This window comes from Palaemon carinicauda, chromosome 8 (assembly GCF_036898095.1).
Source record: "Palaemon carinicauda isolate YSFRI2023 chromosome 8, ASM3689809v2, whole genome shotgun sequence".
Classification (NCBI taxonomy): Eukaryota; Metazoa; Arthropoda; class Malacostraca; order Decapoda; family Palaemonidae; genus Palaemon; species Palaemon carinicauda.
The window spans coordinates 49,844,040-49,871,539 of NC_090732.1; the positions used below are offsets into that span (position 1 = coordinate 49,844,040).

At 38.9% G+C, this 27,500-nt stretch overlaps 1 protein-coding gene across 1 annotated transcript in view; it reads left to right on the top strand.

Annotated features, from left to right (window-relative positions):
- The window catches only part of LOC137644887 (uncharacterized), a 41,532-nt gene extending 22,547 nt beyond the window's left edge, over positions 1 to 18,985 (top strand). The window contains exons 2-4 of the mRNA XM_068377769.1: positions 16,156 to 16,355; positions 17,041 to 17,356; positions 18,033 to 18,985. Of these exons, the coding sequence (XP_068233870.1) occupies positions 16,156 to 16,355; positions 17,041 to 17,356; positions 18,033 to 18,254 (738 nt within the window). The 3' untranslated portion in view covers positions 18,255 to 18,985. The remainder of the gene's footprint in view (positions 1 to 16,155; positions 16,356 to 17,040; positions 17,357 to 18,032) is intronic.
- Positions 18,986 to 27,500: the final 8,515 nt, after the last annotated feature.

Genomic DNA, 27,500 nt, shown 5'->3' on the forward strand with positions numbered 1-27,500 from the left:
TACTTGAGTGCCTTTTTCCGAAAGTTGCTGAACGACTACATCGATAATCTTCGTGAAAATCCTCAGAGCTATGTTGAGCCCGAATGGCATAACTCTGAATACATAGAGCCCTTTTTCTCCAGGCTGAAACCAAGGTAGGGGGAGAAGTGTCGACCTATCGGAAGATGCCAATAAGCATCAGTAAGATCTATAGAGACGGTGTAAGCCTCCCGGGGTAGTACGGTCCGTATCTGCGAAATAGTCAGCATCCGGAACCTGTCGCACTGAACGAACAGGTTTAGACGGGACAAGTAGAGAATAGTTCGAGGTATGTTCGAATCTTTCTTTATCACGCAAAATAGATGACCTTGAAATCTCATAGATCTCGTGCAACAGATAACTTTTTTCTTCAGCAGGTCTTGTACATATTGATCCAGATGAGGTGTTGATTTCTAGAAAAATCTTCTGAACTTTGGCGGCCATCGCTTCCACTTCCAACCCAAGCCATTGGAAATGATGCTCTGTGCCCAAGGACAGAATGACCAATGGTCCTTGAACAAGGCTAGCTGTCCCCCTACCGGGAGATCTTCATTGTTTGTGCTGAGGACATGCACCCCTCCCTTCTCTGCTGCCTCGATGTCCGCGACCCCTAGACCTGTCTCCTCTGTCAGAGCGGCCTCCGCCCCCTCTTTTTCTCTTGTAAGATCGAAAGGACGATGACCCCTGCTCATACACTGGGTTGAAGGCCGGGGACTGTGTCGCCACGGGCTGAGGTACAGCAAAAAACAGTCTGAGGGATGGCGGCGGGGGATACAGCAAACGACTTCCGATGGTAGGTCAGCTTGCGAGACCTCATAGGCTGTGGTCTTCCCCCAGGGGTGAATTTCCTCTTCAAAGAGATTCCCCACTTCTGGAACAGGCTCTCATTCTCAGCCACAGCTTTATCCGTAACCTCCTTCACTAACTTCTGAGGAAAGAGGTCTTTTCCTCATATGCTAGAATTGATGAGACATTTCGGCTCGTGGCGGATAGTAGCTGAAGAAGGAACATGTTCTCTACAGGCTCTACGGGCCTGAAAGAAAGCGTAAAGATCCTTCATAAGTGGGCAAGATAAGTCTTTGCCAACAAGGAAAAGACTGGGGCATCCGTAAAATTCCCAATCATCATCTCCATGAAGCACTGGAGAGACATTGAAGCTGATAAACTCTCTCTGATCTCCATTTCAGCCTTAAGAAGGTGTTCGGGAATCCTAGGCAGTTTCTCATTAAACTGGCACCTGGCTACATCCTTATCCAGTTTACCCTCGGCGAAAATAAACTGGACATCCACCCAGTGGACAGCATCATGTGGGAGGATAAGTGACACTGGTTTGCACTCTTCCAGCACTGGGAGAGACTTACCTTCACGAATGGCTTTCTCCACAGCCACGAAGCCCTTCGAAGCAAATGGGAACACCATCGTGTCCAGAGCCACAAACGTGGCTAACCTTCTACCAAAGGCGCCAAGCTGTGTATTAATACACCCTGCCGTCTTCATTTCTTTCACTACCAGGTGTTGAGCCCTTGTATGTTCCAGAAGGATCGTTTCTTTAGGGATGGTGTCATTCCTCAACGGAACCCTTTTAGGTAACCTCATGTAACAAAAGGGATAGACATCAATATCCGTGTATAAAACCAGATCAGCTACCGGTCTGGAGCCTAGCCCTTCGCCAATGTGGAGAATGCCCTCGGAAACCACCGTGTGGCCAGCATACCTCCAGGGATTTTGCTGCGTGCAGTAAGGTAGGTGGGAGGGCAAGACTTTATCCTTAATCGGTTCCTCTTGGTTCTTCAAAGCCTGGATCTCTTCACGCAAGGCTTTAAACATCATCAGCTGATATTGCTAATTCCCCTCCATGAAAGCTTTCATGTTAGCCAAAAGTGTCGGATCCACGGAAGTACCCGATGTACTCGGGAACTGAGGGGGCTCCAAAAGCTCCGCAGGAGATGGCGGGGGAAAAGAAGCCGGAACCGTTCCTGTCACAGAAGATGTAGCCGTCTCTGTAGACAAGGAGGCCATTGTCGAAGTAGAGGCTGAAGTGGCAGATACCACTGAATCCTTAATGGACCCCACACTAGCATCATCCACCTCTTGCAGGTAAGAATTAACCAGCGGAGGGAGGGATTCATCATCTGACTCCTCCATAGAGAGGAGAGCCGATTCTCTACCCAGGGAGAGAGAAGAGACTGTAGACATCCTCTCTGAGTGTAGGCTCATAGCACCCAATACCTTGTCGACTTGTAGCTGGATGGTTGGGAGGGGTTTAGGATGAAAGTAACTCAAAACCGAATTTGGTGCTGCCTTGGGGAAAAGGATATCCTTCCACTCAGTAGAGGGGGCTTTCGGATCCGCGTTCTTCTTGAACCCCCTTACCCAGGTGCGAAGGGATCACTGGAAGAACACCCGGTCGTCCTCGGAGATTTACTTTGAGATCCAATCAAAATGATGCAGGTCCTTGCAAACACTGCAATCCTGTTGATCCCATTACAAGACTGGACCCTTCATCTTCCAACACTTCGCATGGGTGCGGCAAGTATCCTGACCGCAAGGATGCCTCACGGTCCTTGAACAAATTTGCACTCTACAGTGCATCTCCGTCATAGACACCGCCTGTAAGGAGAAAAATAGTGCAATGAGTCCATGGGTCTCTAAGAGTCACCAAAGGCAGAAAAGAATGGATTAGTAAAATTCTATGCTGACAATAAAGGGAATAGTAATCCCCAAATTGTGTGTAATTGCAATTGGTGAGAAAGTAGGAGATAAAGTACAAAATGTCCACACCCCTATTAGGGACGTTAGATTGGAAGAAATAGCCTCTTTAAAGATAGTTGCTATAGACTCAAAAGAAAGAATGGGGCTGGGGTATGTTCATGGACGGAACCGTCTCTCCTATATCGATTAACGAGCAAGAGTCTATAGCAACATAAAGAATATGAATGCAGGTTGATAACCTCACTTAGGGATAACCCAACATAGGGATCTAGCCTATAGAGTTATCAACCATCTATCCAATCCGCACCATCAAAGGGGAATGGACAAATTGATGGAAAACCAATAACCATGTGTAGTGGTTATTTCTATGCCGAGACACGGAAGACCTTTCGTAAAAGAGACTCCCACGTCCAGCATACATAAAGAAGCCTCAAAAGTGGAAGAAATAAGGCTTTTATATTGATCTGTAGCTGTAATCGCCTACAGTCAGCAGAGAACCCACCTTATAGTAGATAAAGCGGTCTCAAAAGGACAGAAAGACATACCCCCTAAAGGTACCAGCATTGCCGGAAGTACCAGCAGCGCTCGGGTAACGGCATTGTCGCCAACTTGTTAAGCACCCTATGGCGCCAGCACAGTGATCATTCCCATAGACTAATACTAGCCCCGCCACCAGTACCGGCAACGCCTGCAGGTGTTATGGCGGCTGAGACAAACGGCAATGGTTTCCGCAGAAACACAATGCCGTATGGGAAGGCAGTGTAGCTAGAAGCGCCACTGCTGTAAGCAGCGACGCATCACCAATACAGGTACCATAGAATAGAATGCCGTTAGGAGGCGACAAGACCGTTAGGTACCAGCACCGCCATCAGTATAATAGCTCACCCGTCAGGGAGAAGCATGCTGAAGGCTCTGGAGAGCCAGATACCAGAGGGAACCAGCCCCCACCAACAACAAATGCAAATACACATCAGCATAATAACAAAATTCATGCAATGTCAGTCCCGAAAAGGCTAACCACAGAGGGAGGTAACGACATGGGGTAGTATGACCATGCAATATATGAGTATCTTTAACAAACCGTTTCATAACAATCTTGAGAACAGAGGCAACTGAAGAGAAGTCAGGCTCAAAAAGAAATCTGGATTCGATCCGAGGGTTACCCCAACAAGGAAGAGTCTCTGGACCGAGAGACTTCAGGCCACCGCCCCCTGAATCCCAGGAAAGAATGAAACTTCTATATAAATGTCCCGCCGTTAGAGACGGCGAAGCCAGAAAAGCTAAGCAAAAGAGGCCACAGCTCGATCGAGAAATCCCAGGGGCTACGAAAAAATGGCAGTACAATAAAGTCAGTGCACCGACATATTGAGATCACCCTTTGCAAAGGGGAGCTCCAATGAACTGCACGGATCCAGCATGGGGAATCACAAACGAATGTAGCATGGCGGACCAACGGATTTGCCGGCGAGGGTTAGGCTAAGCCTGGATGCAGCAAGTCGATCATGAAATTCCAAAGGCTAAGAGGGACGGCAGTACAGGAAGTCAGCGTACTGACAATTTGAGATCACCCTTCGCAAAGGGAAACTCCAAAGTACTGCGCAGACCTAGCAGGGGAAATCACAAGCGATTGCAGCATGACGGCCAAGAACCTAAACGGTCTAAAATACCAGAGGATCGATGACAGGAGGGCATAATTACTCAGTAGACTAGTATAACTGGGGTAAAAACCCCCTAAGGGAAAAAGCCACTGCCACGAGTCCAGTAAGAAAGACCTAAACGCCATCGGCAAGCCCGTCTCCAACCGCTCTCTAGGCTAGGCCATCCGAAACTGACACGCACCAACAAAAACGTAAAATACAATAATGCAAGGTAAATCCAAACATAAATTAGAGCCCAAAGCATCGTAATGCTATAATAATACTAGCTTACGTGAAACTTGTAAAATAAACTAAGTGAACACGAGAAATAAGGGCATTCGGTACAGCAACAAGACGCCCGAGCCAGCTGGACTCGGAGCGCTCCGGCTCCCTCATCATGAAAGCTAAATTACATTCCCCGTAGGGATCCAAAACACCTACAGCTAAAGTAAACTGTAAAGGGAGGTTTGTACTCAATCTAGACGACGAAGAAGAAGCCATTATACGAAGAAAAACTTCAAAAAAGCTGATAAAGAGTGCACAACGAAACAACAGCAGGTGTAAAATACGCTGCAAACAAAGGAATGAGGCATCAGAGACAAATGGGGGCATTATATGGAGAGAGGATATGTAAGGGCTCCTCACTTATCCTTCCCCCTAGTTGACTAGACTGGGTAAAGTATATTAGGGGTGCAGATTTCTATGGTTATCTTCGAATACGTCCCTGATTATACACGATATCTTCGGATAGTCGTTCCAGGGGTTAGAAACCCGTGATACCTGACGGTAATTCTCTTGTAATATCACTAGCAGAAATATTATACAGCAGGAAGCTGCCGAAGGGAACTTCCATCAGGACGGCATGGCTCGAGCCCAAAAATCAGCTTTATAGCAAGAAAGATAGCACGGTATGGGGTCCTTGGGTAGCATGATTTACCAATTTCTATGTGGGCGTCATAGAAGAATGGATGTTTACCCTTTTGAAAGAACCCATATTTCACTTCCAGTATATTGATGATATCTGTGTTTTAGTAAATCTAGAGAGTTTAAAAATATAAGAAAATTTCTCATCTAAGAATCTGTTGTCTCCACTCTGGAAATTTGTCAAGAAGACACCATTCCTCTTCAGGATGCTGTTATTACCATGGAACCTACAAATATGAAATACGTCTGAAGAGTAGTGACAAGTGTCATGACAATCAGAATAATCTTTCACTGCTTCAGTTGGAACGCTAATAATCTTGATTTAGAAGAAGCGATCGACCTTCCTGTAAATACACTGCTAAAAATTCCTGGAATAAATGTTGCCAGGCATTTACTGTTTTAAAACGAATATTATTATTATTATTATTATTATTATTATTACTATTATTATTATTATTATTATTATTTCTTGCTAAGATACAACCTTAGTTGGAAAAGCAGGATGCTATAATCCCAGGGGCCCCAACAGAGAAAATATTAGTTACCAACCCGTAAAATATAATAACAAAGTATGGTAAAATGATGGTCCCCTGTATATTACTGAAAATACGGCTGAAAACAGTATATTTTTATGGAGAACTTCCGATTAAAATTAAGGTTTTCTTTAACCGTTTATCAATAACAGCAAAGTTACAATAACATTATTCACTATTTACCTTTAGGAAGTGTTGAATAGTAAAAAACAGGACTGGACAATCTAAAATAGGCAACAAAATCCGTCTTGTCTACTGGAAGTACATGAGTATGCACTATATGGATGGCGAGAAAGACTTTGAAACAATAAAGAAAAAAGTATAACCTGTAGATGTGTCTGTTAAAAAAGAATCCCTTCACACATTTGTAAAATCCATGCATGTATCTGCCAAAACTGATGACATTATCTATTATATAAAGGATAAAATAGAATAGCTGATTACTAATATACATCTATTTCCCATTATAATGATACTGAAAAAGATAAAGATTATATATAAATTTGCATGTTCCTTATATTTCTGTCTGATATTTTTAACACTTCTGTCTGTCCATGACCAAGAGGAGGCCATCTACCAGCGTTTCTTAAAATGCAATAATATACGCTTTAATATGTAAAGGATAAAAGGAGGCATAGTAGGTAACTAAATTTATAATAGTAAATATTGATGAGTAAGTTTTATATTAGTAATCTTTACTATAAATGCGTGAACCCAATCTGAATAAAATGACATACCTATTCTCCCTCTTTTTTACCAATGTAAAGAGTCAAGGACCTCTCATCAACCCATTGTAATTGCAGATGACTGGCTAGAGGGCTCACAAGTATGAACTGTGATGGAAAGGATGGATGCCTCAACGACAGACCAGTCCTCAAGCAACTAACTTTATTAAACAACAACACAATTACTTATAGGCTTCCAAGGGGTCACAATGGGGGACAATTTCATGTGTACATTCAACGGCTTTTTGTTAACGTTAACGTTGGCATAAAAATAGACAAGATAAAAACAGAAAGATAATAGAGCTGTAATTAACATGTTATATTCGATGGATTTTAGATGTGTCATCAGATGGGTTTTGCAGTATAGAAGAAAAGAAAAAAAGCCACAACTGTTAATTTGTACTTTGTTGCTTGTTGCACATCATTACACGGTGCCCCCCTAGAAGCATACTTGCATGTAAAAGAAGCAATTTGCCCTAGAGAGTCGTATTGTTGGTGAGTCATCTTCCAAGAGATATGAAAATTTTATGGTTGGTGGACTTTTCGTCAGATGTTACGTTGTCCATCGTCACTTTGCCCACATCTTTTAGTTCTATGTCCTGTCGTCCAATGAGTTTTTTGTCCAACGCCTGTTTTGTCCAATCAACCAAGACCAAAAGAAAAGTAGATGACACTAATTATTTCTACGATTTTTATTCAAGTAATAAGAAACTTGGAAAAGATACTGTTGGTGTGAAAAAAGGCGGCTTTGTTCAGTGCTGATTCACACGGTAACAGAAAACAATGCAGCAAAAATATATATTTTTCTAGTGAGCACTTTCATCATGCCCCCTGTGGCCGCGGGGGCATAAAAACAATTAGAATAGCGCCAACGTTATCCCTGCGTGTCGTAAGAGGTGACTAAAAGGGACAGGACGAGGGGGCTGGGAACCCCCTCCCCTGTATATAATCCTGCGAGACGTCAACAAAGAGATGGAGCTAGGGGGAGAGTGACTGCTCCCCGCACTCTAGTTTTGGGGTGTTTGAATGTGCGTGGATGTAGTACAATAGAGAGTAAAAGATGGAAGATTGGAAGTATGTTTAGGAATAGAAGGATGGATGTATTGGCCTTGTGTGAGACAAAAATGAAAGGAAAGGGTGAAGTGATGTTCGGTGAAATGTCTGGTAGAGTGTCTGGGATTGAAAGAGGTTAGAGCGAGAGAGGGTGTGGCTTTATTGCTGAGTGAATGGATGACAGGTAAAGTAGTGGAATGGAAGGAGATATCATCTAAGTTAATGTGGGTAAGGGTTAGGTTGGGTAGGGAATGTTGGGTGTTTGTCAGTGCGTATGGGCCAGGTAGTGAGAAAGGTGAAGAAGAGCAAAATGAGTTCTGGAATAAATTAACTAGGTGTGTAGAAGGACTGGGTAGAAGGAGTTATGTAGTTGTTATGGGTGACTTAAATGCTAGAGTGGGCGCTGGAGAGGTAGAAGGTGTCATTGGGAAGTATGGCGTACCAGGTGAAAATGAGAGTGGTGAGAGACTGGTAGATATGTGTTGAACAAGAGATGGTAATAAGTGCTAGCTTTTTCAAAAAGAAAGATAAAAACAAGTATACATGGGTAAGAGTGGCAAATGGAAGAGTAGTAGAAAGGGCATTAATGGATTATGTGTTGATAACTAAAAGAATGTTTGGAAGATTGAAAGACGTGCACGTGTTTAGGGGTATGGCTAACAGTATGTCTGATCATTTTTTGGTGGAAGGAAAATTAGTTGTAGCAAAAGAGTGGGGGAATAGAGTAGGTGATTGTAAAAAGGAGCTAGTGAGGGTTGAAGAGCTAATAAAACCGGGGGTAAAAAGTAAATATCAGGAAAGGTTGAAAATGGCATATGACGAAGTGAGAGTAAGAGAAACTGGTAATTTAGAGGAGGAGTGGAAGTTAGTAAAAGAAAATTTTGTTGGGATTGCAAGTGATTTGTGTGGCAAGAAGGTTGTTGGAGGCAGCATGAGGAAGGGCAGTGAATGGTGGAATGAAGGAGTGAAGGTAAAAGTGGAAGAGAAAAAGAGGGCTTTTGAAGAATGGCTGCAGAATAATAGCATAGAGAAGTATGAAAAATATAGAGAGAAAAAGGTAGAAGTAAAGCGCAAGGTACGTGAGGCAAAGATGGCAGCTGACCTGAGGTGGGGTCAGGGATTTGGTCAGTCATAAGAAGAGAATAAGATGAAGTTTTGGAAAGAAGTGAAGAGAGTAAGGAAGGCTGGCTCAAGAATTGAAGAGATAGTGAAAGATGGAAATGGAAGGTTGTTAAAAGGAGAGGAGGCAAGGAAAAGGAGGGCTGAATATTTTGAAAGTTTACTGAATGTAGAGGATAATAGGGAGGCCGATATAATTGCTGTTGCAGGTGTTGAGGTGCCGGTGATGGGAGATGAGAATGAGAGAGAGATTACAATAGAGGAAGTGAGGAGAGCACTAGATGAAACGAGAGTAGGAAAAGCATCTTGTATGGATGGTGTGAGAGCTGAGATGTTGAAGGAAGGGGGTGTGACTGTACTTGAATGGTTGGTGAGATTGTTTAATATGTGTTTTGTGTTGTCAATGGTTGTATAAATCAGATTTTTACAGTTAGGCAGATATGCGAGAAATATTTAGCAAAAGGTAAGGAGGTGTATGTTACATTTATGGATATGGAGAAAGCGTATGATAGAGTTGATAGGGAAGCAATGTGGAATGTGATGAGGTTATATGGAGTTGGAGGAAGATTTTTGCAAGCTGTGAAAAGTTTCTACAAAGGTAGTAAAGTATATGTTAGAATAGGAAATGAAGTGAGTGATTGGTTTCCGGTGAGAGTGGGGCTGAGACAGGGATGTGTGATGTCGCCGTGGTTGTTTAACTTGTATGTTGATGGAGTGGTGAGAAAGGTGAATGCTCGAGTGCTTGGACGAGGATTAAAACTGGTAGACGAGAATGACCATGAATGAGAGGTAAATCAGTTGTTGTTTGCGGATGATTACTGTACTGGTTGCAGACACAGAAGAGAAGCTTGACCGACTAGTGACAGAATTTGGAAGGGTGTGTGAGAGAGAGAAGTTGAGAGTTAATGTGGGTAAGAGTAAGGTTATGAGATGTACGAGAAGGGAAGGTGGTGCAAGGTTGAATGTCATGTTGAATGGAGAGTTACTTGAGGAGGTGGATCAGTTTAAGTACTTGGGGTCAGTTGTTGCAGCAAATGATGGAGTGGAAGCAGATGTACGTCAGAAAGTGAATGAAGGTTGCAAAGTGTTGGGGGCAGTTAAGGGAGTAGTAAAAAATAGAGGGTTGGGCATGAATGTAAAGAGAGTTCTATATGAGAAAGTGATTGTACCAACTATGATGTATGGATCGGAGTTGTGGGGAATGAAAGTGATGGAGAGACAGAAATTGAATGTGTTTGAGATGAAGTGTCTAAGGAGTATGGCTGGTGTATCTCGAGTAGATAGGGTTAAGAACGAAGTGGTGAGGGTGAGAACGGGTGTAAGAAATGAGTTAGCAGCTAGAGTGGATATGAATATGTTGAGGTGGTTTGGCCATGTTGAGAGAATGGAAAATGACTGTCTGCTAAAGAAGGTGATGAATGCAAGAGTTGATGGGAGAAGTACAAGAGGAAGGCCAAGGTTTGGGTGGATGGATGGAGTGAAGAAAGCTCTGGGTAATAGGATGATAGATGTGAGAGAGGCAAGAGAGCGTGCTAGAAATGGGAATGAATGGCAAGCGATTGTGACGCAATTCCGGTAGGCCCTGCTGCTTCCTCCAGTGCCTTAGATGACCGCGGAGGTGGCAGCAGTAGGGGATTCAGCATTATGAAGCTTCATCTGTGGTGGATAACGGGGGAAGGTGGGCTGTGGCACCCTAGCAGTACCAGCTGAACTCGGTTGAGTCCCTTTTCAGGCTGGGAGGAACGTAGAGAGTAGAGGTCCCCTTTTTGTTTTGTTTCATTTGTTGATGTCGGCTACCCCCCAAAATTTGGGGAAGTGCCTTGGTATATGTATATATGTACTTTCATCCAGCAAATGTAGATGCATTAAATGCTATAAAATCACTTTCATAGATAAAGCCTGGAGCTATTGAAAACATAGCAGCAAATTAACATAGATTATTAGCGACTAAGTTTGCGCAACTAACTGAAAATACATCCTATCAATTCTCTCGTGGGCAAATACTTTCAAGGACTATTCAAAGATGCCAACAAAATAAATCTGGGTTTCCTGCTAATCCAGTGGGTAGACATGGATTGGAAATTCCTGATGAATTTGGTAAACTTGATAATGGCGAACAATTTCTAAGATATGCTTCTGGTATCGAGGATCATCAACGCATTTTAGCATTTGCACCAGGAAGAGATCTTCAGGATGTAGCATCATATCGTCATTGGGCACATGATGAAACATTCAAAATTGTTCCGGAACAGTGGTATTAACTATTTTGCATTTATGTAAAAGTTAATAGGTGCAGTTTTCCACTGGTCTTTGCATTACTGCTGAATAAATTAGAAATTATGAAACAATGCAGATCCCCTTGATCTCATGGCATATTTAAAAGTTACAGTTCAGAAGTCATTTAATCAATTTTTTTCTCTACTTCATCTATCACTGCATGCTTGTTTCATTTGGGATAATCAATATTTCAAGAAAAAAATGGTTTTACGTCTCAAAGAAAAATATAATGAAAATAGAAATAGAAATATAATAAAAACAAAATTTTTTGAAGTGCGTCATATAATTTGCATCATTTTTAAGTAATCATTATAAATCTATGTTTTAAGATTATTTCTAATATTTTGTTTTCACAGTATGTAACATGTATCCTACCTATAAAATTTTCAACTCTTATATGCTTTTGATGTTCACTTCTCTTTATGAAGAAATTGAGACATTAATATGAAAGCTTTGTTAGGTGTGTTTTGGTGAAAATGCCTCTTAGCCTTGAATTGTCTAAATTTCTATAAATCAACCATTGTATTACTGCTCAAGGATACAGAAAATCTCACCCTGATAGATATTTGGCTAAATTTTTTTTTTCAATTGGTGAATGGACTATGATGCCCCATTGCCCTGAATCACAATTTTCTGTTGGGTGAAAGTTGATGACTGGCTGGGGCTTTTTTTCTCTTTTTTTAATGGAGGAAACATCATCATTACACAACTGGTTCATTAGGCCACACTGATTCTTGGATTAGAACGAGTTTAAAATTCGACCAAAAGTCGTAGGACAAAAAATTCATTGAAGGAAAAGACAAGGGACATCATATGAAAAGTCGATATACGAAATTTTAGGTGGTCAATGGTAATCCAATCCTCTTTACCACGAATGTTGAGGAGGAGAGATTTTGAAATATGATGGATGACAGGTCGAATATAAAGGTATAACCGGTGGCTTGCAAGTGTATTGCACTTTGTAGGTATTTTAACATGTGCAGCTTTGTTGAAGTCTTGTAAGTCTAATGACAAGGGTAAATTTCCCCACAACGTGATGTAAGCGCTGGAGATCATCAGAGGAGGTGGCTGACAGGAAAAAAAGTCTACAGAGACGACCAATGGGTCGCCCCATACCATTTCAACCCTGAAAATATCCATGGTGTCCTTGAGAGTGGTCCTCAATCAGAGTAGAACCCAGAGAAGCTGCTTTGAAGTTATGAATGAAAGCAACAGTCTGATGTATGGGGAGGCCAAGATGTCTTAATGATGTCCATAAATTTCCCCACAACGTGAAGTAAGTGCTAGAGATCATCAGGGGAGGTGGCTGACAGGAAGAAATCCACAGAGACGACCAATGGGTCGCCACATACCATTTCAACCCTTAAAATTTTCATGGTGCTCTTGAGAGTGGTCCTCAATCAGAGTAGAACCCAGAGAAGTGGCTTTGAGGTTATGATGGAAAGCAACAGTCTGATGTATGGGGAGTCCAAGATGTCTTAATGATGTCCACTGTGACGGGCCAAGAGTAAGTTGTGAGTCAAGGCGAGATTAATACAACTGAGTCACTTTATTACACCTCGAATATATATACACATTAGGTCCCAGTAAGAAGGTCACAAAACACAAACATGATATTTCTTGGCAAACTGGCAACTGGTTATGTTAACAGTTAACAATGTAGTAAGCAGACAGGTTAAAACAAGCGGCTCTCAGTGCGAGAGGAGAACTAAGATACAAAGGCTAATATATACAAAAAAGAGAAATGTCGTTACTATGTACGCTCGTGTGACACACGGGTGGTACACCACAAATTTTCCCACAATGTGATGCAAGCACTGGAGATCATCAGAGGAGCTGGCTGACAGGAAAATATCTACAGAGATGCCCAATGAGTTGCCCCACACCATTTCAACCCTTAAAATATCCACGGTGTCCTTGAGAGTGGTCCTCAATCCGAGTAGAACCCAGAGAAGCTGCTTTGAGGTATGATGGAAAGCATCAGTCTGATGTATGGGGAAGCCCAGATGTCTTAATGATGGCTACGAATTTCTCAACAATGTGATGTAAGCACTGGAGATCATCAGAGGAGGTGGCTGACAGGAAAAAATCTACAGAGACGACCAATGGGTCGCCCCATACCATTTCAACTCTTAAAATATCCATTGCGTCCTTGAGAGTGGTCCTCAGTCAGAGTAAAACCCAGAGAAGCTGCTTTGAGGTTATGATGGGAAGCAACAGTCCGATGTACGGGGATGCCAAGATATCTTAATGATGTCCACAATTCAGAGTTGAAAGTTATACCAATGTGGAAAGTATTATGCTATTGGATGTCGAATTTTGCTATCTATCCAGAGAGTGAAGCAGCAGTACACAATAACTGTGAAAAGGTAAGGTGCCCTTGTGATGTGGGTTGGGCACCAACCGCATCAACTTAAATGGGGTCAAAAAGACTCTGAGGTGAATGAAAAGTCCCCACACCCTAATTCGTGCATTGGTGCACTTTTGAAGTTTGACGTGAAGTAAGGAGTAGGCACAATCTTTGTCATCTTTAGTAATTCACGAAGGGTATGAGAGTCCATGGTTTAAAAGGCTTTAAAGGCTGCTCATGAATTGCAGAGACAAGGAACTGTGACATTGACCTAGAGATAGACTATATAAAGTATATATTTAACCAGTGACTAAGCTACCTCTCCACCCAAGCTAGGATTAGGGATGGCCAGGCAATGGCTGTTGATGACTCAGCAGGTTGACCTATAGGTCGATAGAGCAACCACCGAGTGCCCTATCAGTACTGACGTCATTGAAGGGGTGTCATTGGAGTCATCGAAGGCATGACTTCCCAACGGAAAGACTTGCATAGTTATAGAGCCAGCTTGAGTCTAATTACAGTATTGCGTAAAAAAGATCTGATGATTATTTTCCAGAGATAATAGTAAAGTAACAAAGAAACCCCACGTCGTGAGTTGCACATTCCTATCATTAAGGCTAGGATCGGTCTCCAATTCCCCAAATTCATATTCAATTACACTTTAGCATATAAATGGAAAACATATCTTCTGATACTATTACATGTTTGTGCGTCCATACATAAAACTCAAGAAAAGACATTCTCTGTAGTTATCACTTATGAAGGACCCCTTTAAGAGGCCAGGAGGTGGTTCATATAAACTTTCATGTACATGCCATGAGGTGAGTGTCGTTGTCCTACAGCATTCACATCAGCTTCAGTCAGCATTTTATGGTGGACCACTTCATCAGGAGTGGAACTGTTGATGGAGTTCTGAACAGTGGAAAGTGGCTTTCCATAAGGGTGTCGACTCTGGTCATCAGGTCCTTCATGGGCAAGGTGGCAATATTAGGAATGGTGGCTTGCGAGGACAAGCGAAGAGCTAGACCAAACTTGAGGGCGAGCAGGAGAACGAGGGCGAGCGGAAGAGTGAGAGTGATCAAGAGAGCGACAGGGAGAGCGAGAGCGAGCGGGAGAGCGAGAGCGAGCGGGAGAGCGAGAGCGAGCAGGAGAGCAAGAGCGAGCGGGAGATGTTGTACCCAGACGGCACAAAGTAGTTTCACTTCACAAGGAGATCCGTCTGCTGCAGGATGACGACATGTAATACTGATCATTTCTCTGAGAGCCATCAATGCATTTTTATCCCCTATTGAGCAGTAGGTGACAGTGAGTACTGCTTGTGGCATTATGATTTGAGGGCATCACAATGTACGGGGCATCGCTTTGCTCCCAAAGCCAATCTGAGATTTCTTGGATGGTGTAGTCAGAGATCTCAATGAGGACATAGTCTGCTTTTCTGCTTGAGTGGGTCATACCATTGATGTGGAACTAAACTTTGACACACTGAAAGCAGGTAATCACATCTCTGATGACAAATGGCGGCCGTTTCACTATAGAAACATAGACAGATGAGTCGGGAATATTAGTGGCATTGTCGTAGGATACAGCATACAAAGCAGTAAGCTGAGGGCGGGGTGGGCTGGGTGTTCGAAGCACTCTAGGGTCACCAATATGACGGGAGTTATTGAGGCTTTAACAAAAGATAACTCCTCATACAACTAACTTTCATGAACAACACAGGTATTTATAGGTACCAAGGGTGACAATTGCATGTGTTCATGCAATGGTTTTTGTTAATAAGGTTGACATTTGAATAAGAATAAACAATATAATAATGAAATGATAATAGAGTTGAAATTACCGTGTTACATTCAACGACTTTTTAACGTGTAGTTAGATGGCTTTTGTAGTGTAGAAAAAAATGTAGATATAGCTTACTTCTTTATTTGTATATGTATTTCTTACTGCGCGTGTATTACAGGTCACATGTTGACTGTCACATCCGATATTCTCAATAGTACGCTATTGGTAGAATCATTTAATAATTTGCCGTTCTCTTAAGAGTATGAATAACCCTTGGTAGAAACCTTTTCAGTCAGTGGCTCTGAAGATATCTTGTGATTTGTAATACAGTGAAAAGTAGTTCTTCCTTCTTTATAATATGCGATAAGAAAAAATTATATTAAGACACGTCCTAGAATAAGGAGAGAAAAATAGTTTAAATCCAGGGTCATACACACTGCCCTTTTTATCATTATTATTATTATTATTATTATTATTATTATTATTATTATTATTATTACTATTATTATTATTATTATTAATATTGTCATTATCATTATTATTATTTTCCTTTTTATTATTCATATCCTTATTATGATATGGTACATCTATTATCAATATTATTGATATATGATTTGATTTCATGAAATTTTGGGCCGCATGTCTCAACACCAAGTCCGGGGTAGCTACTCAACACCAGGATACAAATCTAAGAAAATCCCCCTTGCACAGAAAATTAAAAAGAATCAAAGAGCCTAAAGTCCTAAACACGGTCTTTAGGCGCACTAACGAACACTAGCCCCATAAGGAGAATTAATAGTTTTATTATTGAAGATGAGAAAAAGAGTTACATTCTTTAAATATAAGGATAATTATGAGCCATATATTGAGCATATCATATTGTGTTTAAAATACACTTATAATTTTAAAGCTTCACGATAACTATTGTTATCAGTAGTGTTCTTAAGGATGAAGAGATTTAAATGTATTTCTAAGAGGTATGAGATAAAATGGTGTTATTATTATTATTATTATTATTCAACTAGGAGATGGATCCACATCACCTCCACGTATCACTCAGAGTGAATAGCAGAGTCATCAAGACATTTATATGTTTATTCATCTCTCGCATCCTTCTCCCGAAAACAATGGCTGATTATGGGATAACCTACAAACAAGTTCTGGCAAATCTTGGACTAACACTTCCCGGTTCTTATACAAAGTATTATGCAATTGATGAGATCAAGTAAGTAAAAAATCTCATCTCCACGTAGGTAGTCTTAAAAGTATAAACTAAAAAAATGTGAGAATGGAAAAGGAAGGTAAATTCTATTTAAAACTGATAGTGAATAATTTGTTTTTCGGTAAATTTTGTTGCACCTAATAATACATCAACTGATATTTGCACTGGAACTTTAAGTATGATGTTGTTTTTTTAGCCTCCATTTTAATCTGAATACCTTAGCAACAGATCTTAAAAGTTATCTTTGCATATAGTAGGTGTTCATCATTATTCATCTTTGCGTCAAAAAAACATGAAGCATTAAATATCACATATAAGTTACTTTTTTCTTTCTTTGTAGAGAGAATTCTATCTAACGTTGATCCCTCATTATTTACTCTCATTAAACCAAATAGATATCTTTACATATACATAAATATTACTAAGATTTTATATAATTAATCTTACGGAAATGTCCCGTTTTAATGGCTATTTCCATATATGTTTTCGATTTATATGATAATTTCAACTTAATCATCTGATACTTGATACAGAAGTTATTACTTACGGCTAAGTCAAGATAAATAGTAATTTTTGAAACTTCTTCTAGTTAGGCTTGTGTTTTTTATCAAGATTTTACAAAGTGTATATTGAAGAAATTTGTGTATTCTTTATTTAAGGAAAATTTGGTTATACCATAATTTTTCAGATGTGCCTCCTTATGTCATGCATACCAGTGCCAGGGACTAGCTTTTATTGCTGGTTGGAAGGAATGTAGACTGTACCACGGCCTAGACATGTATATAGAGCCAGAAGCAACATCTATAACAAAATTACGAACATTTTTGCCAGTGAATTCTACAATCATATTTATAGAAGTTCTCAGACCAACACGCCCTTGGAACCAGGGAAAAACAGACTGTGAGAACATTGGTGGAAAATTGATATATGTCCCTGCTGAATTAGATTCAGAAGGAATCAAGCTGTTCAACAAATATGGACGTTACATGGTTGGTTTGTACAAGGTAAACTTGTTCTCTTTGTGGAACACATATACAGTATTTACTGAGGATACATGGGACAGTATAAGCATGTAAAATCAGATTAAGCTAGTTTTTTCATATAAATTTCAGTGAATATATTTGGCACTTGAACAAATAAATTATGAATGTAAATTGAAGAATATCCATAATTGATATTTAGACAAAACTTATTCATCATGAAGACACATGAAACTGTGACAGTATATTAGTGCATTATTGTTGCTGAGAAGGAAGTTTCTCTTTACTTATATCTCGAATCTAAACTTCAACGGCTTCTGGTCCTTCATATAACTACCAAAAACATTCTATTAAAATTCATATTTCACGAGGTTGGATACCTGAACATTACCCCTGCCAATGCAGTTATATGAATAAAGGAGAGTCTCTGCTCTTTCAACCAATGGGTGTCTCTTGAAATGTAATGTAGATGGGATTCCTAATTAATCCTAGACAGAAACGTGTCCATAAAACTTGTTAATGTTTTTAATATGTTTTTAAATTGCCACTGGTTCGTATAACTCACATAAAAGATATAAAACATTATTAGCGTAATGGTAAATTTCAGTGTTCTTGAGTGGCGTTTAAGTTTCAAGTTGAAGAACTTACAGCAATGGAAATTTGAGATTTTAATGATTATTCTTTGTTTCTCTTCCCGTAGAACTCGCGGTACAGTACAACATTCTACGATTTTTATGGGAACACCTATAACGAGAATGACATTGTATGGATCCTTGGACAACCTGATTATATAGCCCTTTTTGGTTTCACCCCTTACTGTATATCTCGTGGATCTGTATTTGGCCATGAAGATGTCTGGTGTGAAACGAATTTCCAAGATTTACCTATTTGTGATGTGTATGGAGAATGGCGCAATTCTTGAATGGCAATTCCGGATATTCATCGACAAAGGTGCATTCACAAATATCATATTCAAATATTATATTTGAAATCAATAAACCTCAAGCTCTTTGTCCTTAGTGAGCGATTATTTGAAGAAAAAGATGGTTGAAATTAAAACTAAGATTAGTATTATAAGAACCAAACATAGTATATCGAAATTTTTAAGGAACATACAGATTAGAAAGCATTTAACTAGACACAACCATTGCAGAAAATGGAAGGAACATTTTTAGTGTGAAATATCTTGAAAGTTTAATTTAAAGTTAGGAGTAAGTTATCGAAGTCCATGAATTGTAAATAAAATAGTGGTTTATTAAACTCTGTTGATTTTTCATTGAAAATTCATTCACTTTATATTAATGTAGTCTGATATTTAGCAATCTATCAGCAATTTTTAAAAAAGCTTTTATGTCCAGAAATCGTTTTTTATTACTTATCAAATAATCAAGCTAAAGACTGTACAATAAAATTTACTTCATAGGCAAATAGTGCAGTTTCGTCTTTAACCATCAACGCCAAATCATTGAGGAGTAAACTAAAACACAATGTGTGCAGAATAGAGTCTTGTGGAACAGCACAGGTAACATGTCAAAATTCAGAGTAATTTTTCATTTAAAATTACACATTGTTTTCTCTTTTAATAAAAAAGATTAAAAACTTTCAATATTCATGACAATTTCCTGAAATTCCTTAAAGAAGGGGTTTTTATAAAAGAATAAACTGAGTCATTTCCAAAAGCTTTTATTTATTTCAATGAAAAAAAATTATAGTAAGACATTTCCAAAAGCTTTTATTTCTTCTAATAAGGAATTTTATAAGAAAACTTTTCTGAGGATATATCTGGAGTACTGTAGAATTTGTTTGTTTTTATTATTATTACATCTGTTACGACAGAAACCAAACTGTCATGGGTCATGCAACGAATCCACACTAGTGAAACTTCAGATTTTAATAATTGTTATTTTTTCCTATATTTGTTATGGTGTTCTTAGGTCAGATATGATTCGATAATTATCCATATTTACGAATAAGTGTGCCTTATGCCTTTTCAATTTATTTGGATATAGTTCAATTATCGAGTTGCCGTACAGTATAGTAAAGTGGGAAACTTAAAGGTCATTATCCTTCAAAATCGGAAGAAAGATAGCCACAAACTTTATTTTCTAGTTCTTGAATATCAAGACAGTGAACAGGATACAAGAAACTAATGGTCATTAATGATTCCATCAAAAATGTATACAGTAGAGGTGGTGATAAACTACCAGCCCAAGAAAAACTGCAGGTGTTGCAAAATAATAGTTGCATGATTGCCTTTGTTATATCTAGGTAATGCCACACTAGCCAATTTAATACACTTCAGTATAGCCAACTTCTTTTTATCCATAAGTAAGATTAGTTTAGACGATATCGTACTTGGCCTTTTGTGTGCCATGGCTAATTTCATGTAATAGAACGTTTTGACAAGTATAAAACGCTTATTACTTTGTTTTTGTTTCATAAATACTGTACTCTAGCTTCGTGATCCTGCCTCTGTCTAAGATATACAGTAGCTTATGCAGCGTAGCTTTCTTTGTGCTTTGTAAACAAACTTGTCTCTTTATATCTCAAATATTTTAGAGTTATAAAAATCAAATGTTTGGTTCACCTTATCCTTAGCATAAGCCTCAAAGTTACCTTTCCTCTCTCTGGAAAAAAATGGTCTTCGATGTCACGGTGAGGATGTCTCACATCGTCACCTTGTGAGATCTAAATTAAATTTGGAATAGTCATCCAAGGAGAGAGATCAATTCAAAAAAATTTAATTGCATTCCTAACAACATAAACATATGTGCTAACACTAGAAAGGTTCATATTGGAATCTCCACAAATAACAAACATTATATGGGAGCTAAGAGTATTCATTGAGAAGCATTCAGAAGATCATCATTGTCATCATGGTAAGAGGGAGGAGAGAGGTAAGCCACCGAAGAAAATGAACTTATTTTACAATGCTTCAAAAAAGAGTTTTAGAAATGAGAACTATGTATCATTCTAGAATAAATGTCCTTTTACAATAACATCCTAGCCCATGGTTGGATAAGTTCAGTGAAGAATAAGCAATAAGAACATGGGATAGATATCTATAACAAGGAATATTGTGAATAATGAAAATGATCTTTATTGGATTTAGATATGGATCTAATACAGAAATTCATGAAATATGAAAATTGTAATCTTTTTACTCTGTTTTGAGGTGAAGAGATTTTCCACAAAGGATAAATAGAATTCATGGAATAAAAAGTTAAAGGATATATAGCATTCATGGAATAAAATATTACCTTGGTTTTTATTAAAATTTTACTATTAGAACAAAATCTTTGTGAGGTAAAAGTAATTACAAGGAATAGTGAAGCTATTACTGCTATGAATTAATTTTGCTATAAAACTGCGTAACTTTAAGTGTTTTTAGACGTCTTGAAACAGTTATGCATGATAAACAAATTAACATAAAAATCCATATTCCAGAAATCAGTTTTGACCTAAAAAAATTCTAAACGTTATATAGGAATTTTCATTATTCATCAATTATTTAGAGAAACTGTTTTGATATTTGGAATGTCTCCCATGTCCAAACAATTAAAGAAGAATAAGATATACAATATCCAATTTAGCATTGAAAAGATCTCTGTCACAAGTGAATAAGAGAAAATATGAATATAAATCTTGTAGGATTTTGAAAGTTTTGTATTTCAACAAACTCCTGAAGGATATGATATCTTTCAAAATGTATTTATAACTGAATTATTTATATATATATATATATATATATATATATATATATATATATATATATATATATATATAGATAGATAGATAGATAGATAGATATATATATATATATATATATATATATATATATATATATATATATATATATATATATATATATATATATATATATATATATAACCCAGCAACTGAGGGGGGGGGGGCAAGCCAGCCTCAACTTGGTGCCGGTCCCAAGCCCGGGTAAATGTGGAGGGTTGGCAGCGTGAAAGGCATCCAGCCATGAAAAATTAGCCAAAACCCATATGGCCAGTGAAAATTGTGAAAATAAAATTAATGCTAGGGTGTTCCCCGTAGGCGACGCGTTGGGACCTCGCCTGATCCCTCCGAAAAATAGGCAAGGGCTACCCAGTCATGGGCGGGCTGGGTTAAAGAGGCAAGCTAACAGGAAAATATCTGAGGAGAGGATGAGAGTAGCAACTCTGAATGTGGGGACAATGACTGGAAAAGGGCGAGAGCTGGTTGACCTCATGGAGGGAAGGAAGATTGGAGTGCTGTGTGTACAGGAGGCTAGGTGGAAGGGAAATAAGGCAAGAGAACTAGGCAAAGGTTGTAAATTTTATTACAGTGGAGCAAATATGGAAGGAAGAAATGGTGTACGAATAATATTGTTGAAAGATTTGAAGGAAAGTTTGGTTGGAGAATGAAAAAATTACAGATTTATGAGATTAAAGCTGGGACTGGGAGCAACAATAGTCAATGTGGTGTGTACCTATGCCCCGCAAACTGGATGTACAGAGGAGAAATATACATTCTGGGAGGAGATGGACCAGGAGCTTGGAATAATTCCTGCAATGGAAAGGGTAATTATTTGAGGAGATCTAAATGGCACTTGGTAATTAGTAGGGAAGGGATAGGGAGAGTGCATGGACGTTGTGGTGTGGGAGAGAGAAATGATGAGGGAGAAAGAGTGATTGATTTTCCTGTGGCTTTTGACCTAGCAATGATCAACACCTTCTTTATTATCATTAAGATTATTATTACTAGCCAAGCTACAACCCTAGTTGGAAAAGCAAGATGCTATAAGCTCAACGGCTCCAATAGGGAAAAATAGCCCAGTGAGGGAAGGAAATAAGGAAATAAATAAATGATGAGAATAAATTAACAATAAATCATTCTAAAAACAGTAACAACATCAAAACAGATATGTCGTATATAAACTATTAACAACGTCAAAAACAGATATGTCATATATAAACTATAAAAAGACTCATGTCAGCCTGGGCAACATAACAACATTTGCTGCAACTTTGAACTTTAGTGTTCTAGTGATTCAACTACCCGAATAGGAAGATCATTCCATAACTTGGTAACAGCTGGAATAAAACTTCTGGAATACTTTGTAGTATTGATCCTCATGATGGAGAAGGCCTGTCTATTAGAATTAACTGCCTGCCTATTTTACAAACAGAATAGAATTGTCCAGGGAGATCTGAATGTAAAGGATGGTCAGAGTTATGAAAAATCTTATGCAAAATGCATAATGAACTAATTGAACAACGGTGCCAAAGATTAATATCTAGATCAGGAATAAGAAATTTAATAGACCGTAAGTTTCTGTCCAACAAATTAAGATGAGAATCAGCAGCTGCACACTAGACAGGAGAACAATACTCAAAATAAGGTAGAATGAAAGAATTAAAACACTTCTTCAGAATAGATTGATCACCGAAAATCTTAAAAGACTTTCTCAATAAGCCCATTTTTTTTGTGCAATTGAAGAAGACATAGACCTAATGTGTTTCTAAAAAGTAAATTTGCTTTCGAGAATCACACCTAAAATTTTAAAAGAGTCATACATATTTAAAGAAACACTATCAATACTGAGAACCGGATGTTGAGGACCCAGCCTCCTTGGCCTACTTACAATCATACTTTGAGTTTTGTTAGGATTCAACTTCATACCCCATAATTTGCACCATCCACTAATTTTAGCTAAATCTCTATTAAGGGATTCACCAACCCCAGATTTACATTCACGGGATGGAATTGATGCAAAGAGAGTAGCATCATTTGCATATGTAAGAAGCTTGTTTTCTAGACTAGACCACATGTCATGTGTATATAGCATGAAAAGTAATGAGCCAAGAACACTACCCTGTGGAACACCGGATATCACATTCCTATACTGACTAAGGTTCCCATCAACAACAACTCTATGAGGTCTATTACTTAAAAAATCAATAATAATGCTAAGAAACGACCCACCCACTCCCAACTGTTTGAGTTTGAATACAAGGGTCTCATGATTAACACATTCAAAGGCAGCACTAAAATCAAGGCCAATCATCCGAACTTCCTAATCACAATCAAAGGATTTCTGTACAGCATTGGAGATTGTAAGAAGGGCATCACTTGCTCCAAGGCCTTTACGAAAACCAAATTGCAAACTAGGGAATAGATGATTACCTTCAGCAAACCTATTAAGACGTTTTGCCAGAAGACGTTCAAAAACTTTAGATAATGTGGGAGTTATGGAAATTGGGCAGTAATCAGTGGGACTTGAGCTACCACAAACACATTTACATAGAGGAGTAACATTACTAATTCAACAACAAGTGCTAAAAGCTCCTCTTCTTGCTAACTTGCGCAAAATAACAGATAACTTTCTAGCTAAGAAATCTACTGTCTTCATAAAAAACAGAGGAAAAATACCAAGGGTCTACACCTCCATATGCATCAAGGTCCATCAACAGAGCTTTAATTTCACGAGATCGAAAAGCTAAACTAGTTAGTTTAGCCTCAGGAAAACAGGAATGATGAAGTTTAAGTTTTTCATTACTCTGTTTACTGTCAAAAACATCAGCCAAAAGGGTTGCCTTTTCCTTTGGACAGTGAGTGGCTGAGCCATCTGGTTTAAATAAAGGAGGAACTGTTGCATCTACACCAAAGAGTGCAGATTTAAGGGTAGACCACCATTTATGTTCCTGAGTTGTACCAGAAAGGGTTTCTTTTATGGTTAAATTGTACTCCTTTTCAGTTGAGGCATAAACTCTCTGAGCAAAAGCTCGAAGCTCAGTATAGTTATTCCAGGTCAAATCTGATCTGTTGCCCTTCCAAAGATGATAGGCCTCCTGCTTCTCCAAATAAGCACATCTACAATCATCATTGAACCACGGTTTGTCCTTCACTCGGTACCTTAGCACACGAGAAGGGATATGCCTATTGATTATGTTGATTAGATTCACATTCAAAGGGACAACAGGATCTACACTACTATATAATTGTGACCAATTCAAACACAAAAAATCAGGCAAACTTCAATTCCAGTCTGCTTGGGATTTCATATAAATTTTACAAGAGTATGATATATCCGGGACAGGCTGCTCAGTCTTCACTACTAATGAAATCAAGGCATCATCAGATGTCTCGACTGGAGAACCAACCTTACTAGTTATAACGCCAGGGGAGTCAGTGTATACGAGGTCCAAGCAATTACCAGACCTGTGAGTAGCTTTATTTATGATTTGCTCACAGCCTGATTCAGAGGCAAAGTCTAAAGCTCTTAAGCCATGGTGATTGGTAGGAGAGATAGAACTTAACCACTCCCTATGGTGAGTATTAAAATCACCAACAAAGACAAAAGGAGCCTTTCTATCATCTTCTTGCATCTTAGCCATAATGGTAAGAAGACAATCGAAGATACCATCATCCATGTCATCATTCATAGCAGGACTTATGAGGAACAGGATACTCAATCCTAACATACACCGCCATTCCCCTGGCCCTAGGGATGGCATCACATTTCATCATTATTGGCTTCTTAAAACCAGTTATAAGGAACTCAGATGAGTGCCTCATATTGGAAACCATTTCCGAGCACAAACGAATATCATACTGTCTGGACGCAACTGTAAGGTCTTGAATATTTGCATGTAGACCACGAATATTGCAATACAGAAGACGACATTGACGAAATCTAGGACGTACTGGTCCCGGATCTCGCTCAATGTCTCAAGACAACATAAGAATTAATAGAAATAAAAAAGAAACAACATACTTAAAAACTAGATTAACAAGAATTATAACAAAAACAATATGTACAGAATTATAAGTAAAGTGAGAAAAATATTAACTGACTGATTACTTGCAGTAGCGGTGGCAGAGAGAGCCAGATAGTTTTGCTGCTGTGTAAGAGAGACCATCTGAAGGAGGTTAGAAATTGCAAGGTGATAAATGGGGAGAGTGTAGCAGCGCACCACAGGTTAGTGGTAATTGATTGCAGACTTAGGAATTGCAGGAGAAGTAAAAAGACGAGAATGGACCCAAAGATTAATTGGTGTAAATTGAAAGAGGAAGAACTAAGGTGTCTTGTTTAAGGAAAGAGTGCTGGAAGCAGTAAAGTTACATGAGGATGTACAAGAATGGTGGACCGAGAATAGTAAAGTGATTCTAAGGATCGGTGAGGAAGTACTTGGAAAGTCATCAGGAAGAAAACCCCAAAATGATAAAGAATCTTGATGGTGGAGTGATGAGGTGCAAGAAATGGTAAAAACCAAGAAAGAAGCCAAGAAGAAGGCAGATCTATCACGACAAGAGAAGGATAAAGAAAGAAGCAAGAAGACCAGTAGCAAAGGCAAAGGCAGAGACATTAAATGAAGTCTATAAAGAGATGGAAACACCAGAAGGAGAGAAGAAAATATTACGAATTGCTAAGGCCCGAGATGCTGCATCTAAAGACCTGACACAGATAAGGCAAATAAAAGATAGTAATGGTATAGTTTTAGCAGAAGAGAATGAAATTAAAACGTGGGACCTGACGCAGAAGATCTTCAATCAGGAAAAGATGCCAGAGGAGTAGAGAAGAAGCCTAATCATTCCCATCTATAAAGGGATTGGAGACATCCAGGAATGTAGCAACTAAAGAGGTATAAAGTTGATAAGCCATACTATGAAAATATGGGAGAAGATCATTGAGAAGAGACTCAGATAATATGATGACAGGATGTCTACATAACAAACATATTGTTACCTGGAACATAGATGAAGAATTGTTAGTAATTAACCCTCAGCTGATCCCATCTGTGGTCGTCAATTTTTCTTGGTGGGATTTAATGATATGTTGGTATTCTTGAAATACACTTTAATAAATCTTGTGACTACATTGCTCTATGACAGCCAACTCCTAAGTGTGTGTGTGTGTGGAGCGTCATACACAATCTGACAAAACCAAAACATTGCTAAACAACAAAAGAGCATCGCTCTCAAAGATTTAAATCCTACACCAGTACAAAACTATAAAGAATCACATCCTATCTTTGAGGTATTTAATAAATGCTTGAATCCTAATATCAAATTAAATCTTTCACTTATATACAAAGCATAACATGTTTTATTCATGCAATATGATGCAATGTTGCGCAATACCTGTAACACTTGAAATAATACAGTACATTATTACAATAATAGATAACAATTGGTGAGGAACAATTTGGATTCATGCCTGGAAGAAGAAATGTAGAAGCAATATTTACTTTGAGGCAGATAATAGAAAAACATCCGGAGAAACAGAAAGGATTACATATGGTCTTTATTTACATTGAGAAGGCATACGGTCGAGTACCACGTAAGGAGCTGTGGAGATGTATGAGAGAAAAGGGAGTCCCTGAGAAATACGTAAGATATGTATGAGAGAGCAAAAGCAAATATTAAGAGTAATATAGACCTAACAGAAAGTTTCCCAGTAAATGTGGGACTACATCAGGGGTCTGCATTGAGCTCTTACCTATTTGATCTGGTCATGTATGTAGTAACACAAGGGATTAGAGATCAGTCTCCTTGGTGTATGCTTTTTGCTGATGATATTATACTGTGTAGCCCTTGGCGAGAGGTAGTAGACGAGAAACTGCAAGAATGGAGAAGAGAAATGGAAAATAGAGAATTGAAGATCAGCTGGAAAAAGACAGAGTATTTGAGATTGAAAATGGGGAGAATGGGGAAGTTAGTTTACAAGGAGAGAGATTGAAAACAGTTGAAAATTTCAAGTATTTTGGATCAACAGTTGCAGAGGATGGTGATCTGGAGGCAGAAATAAACCACAGAATACAAGCAGGAGGGAAGAATTTGAAAAAAGTGCTTGGAGTATTATGTGACAGGAAAATAGGGGTTAAGTTGAAAGGTAAAGTACACAGGGCAGTTGTGAGACCGGCGATGACGTATGGAGCGGAGACGTGGGCAATAAAGAAGACAGAAGAGAAGAAACTGGATGTGGTAGAGAAGAGAATGTTCAGATGGATGTGTGGGGTGACAAGAAGAGATAAGATACGGAATGAGGTAATTAGGGGGACCACAAGAGTTAGAAAACTATCAGATAAGATCCAAGAAAGTAGATTGAGGTGGTATGGTCATGTCATGAGACGATATAAACAGTATATTGGGAGGAGAGTGATGGAAATGGAGG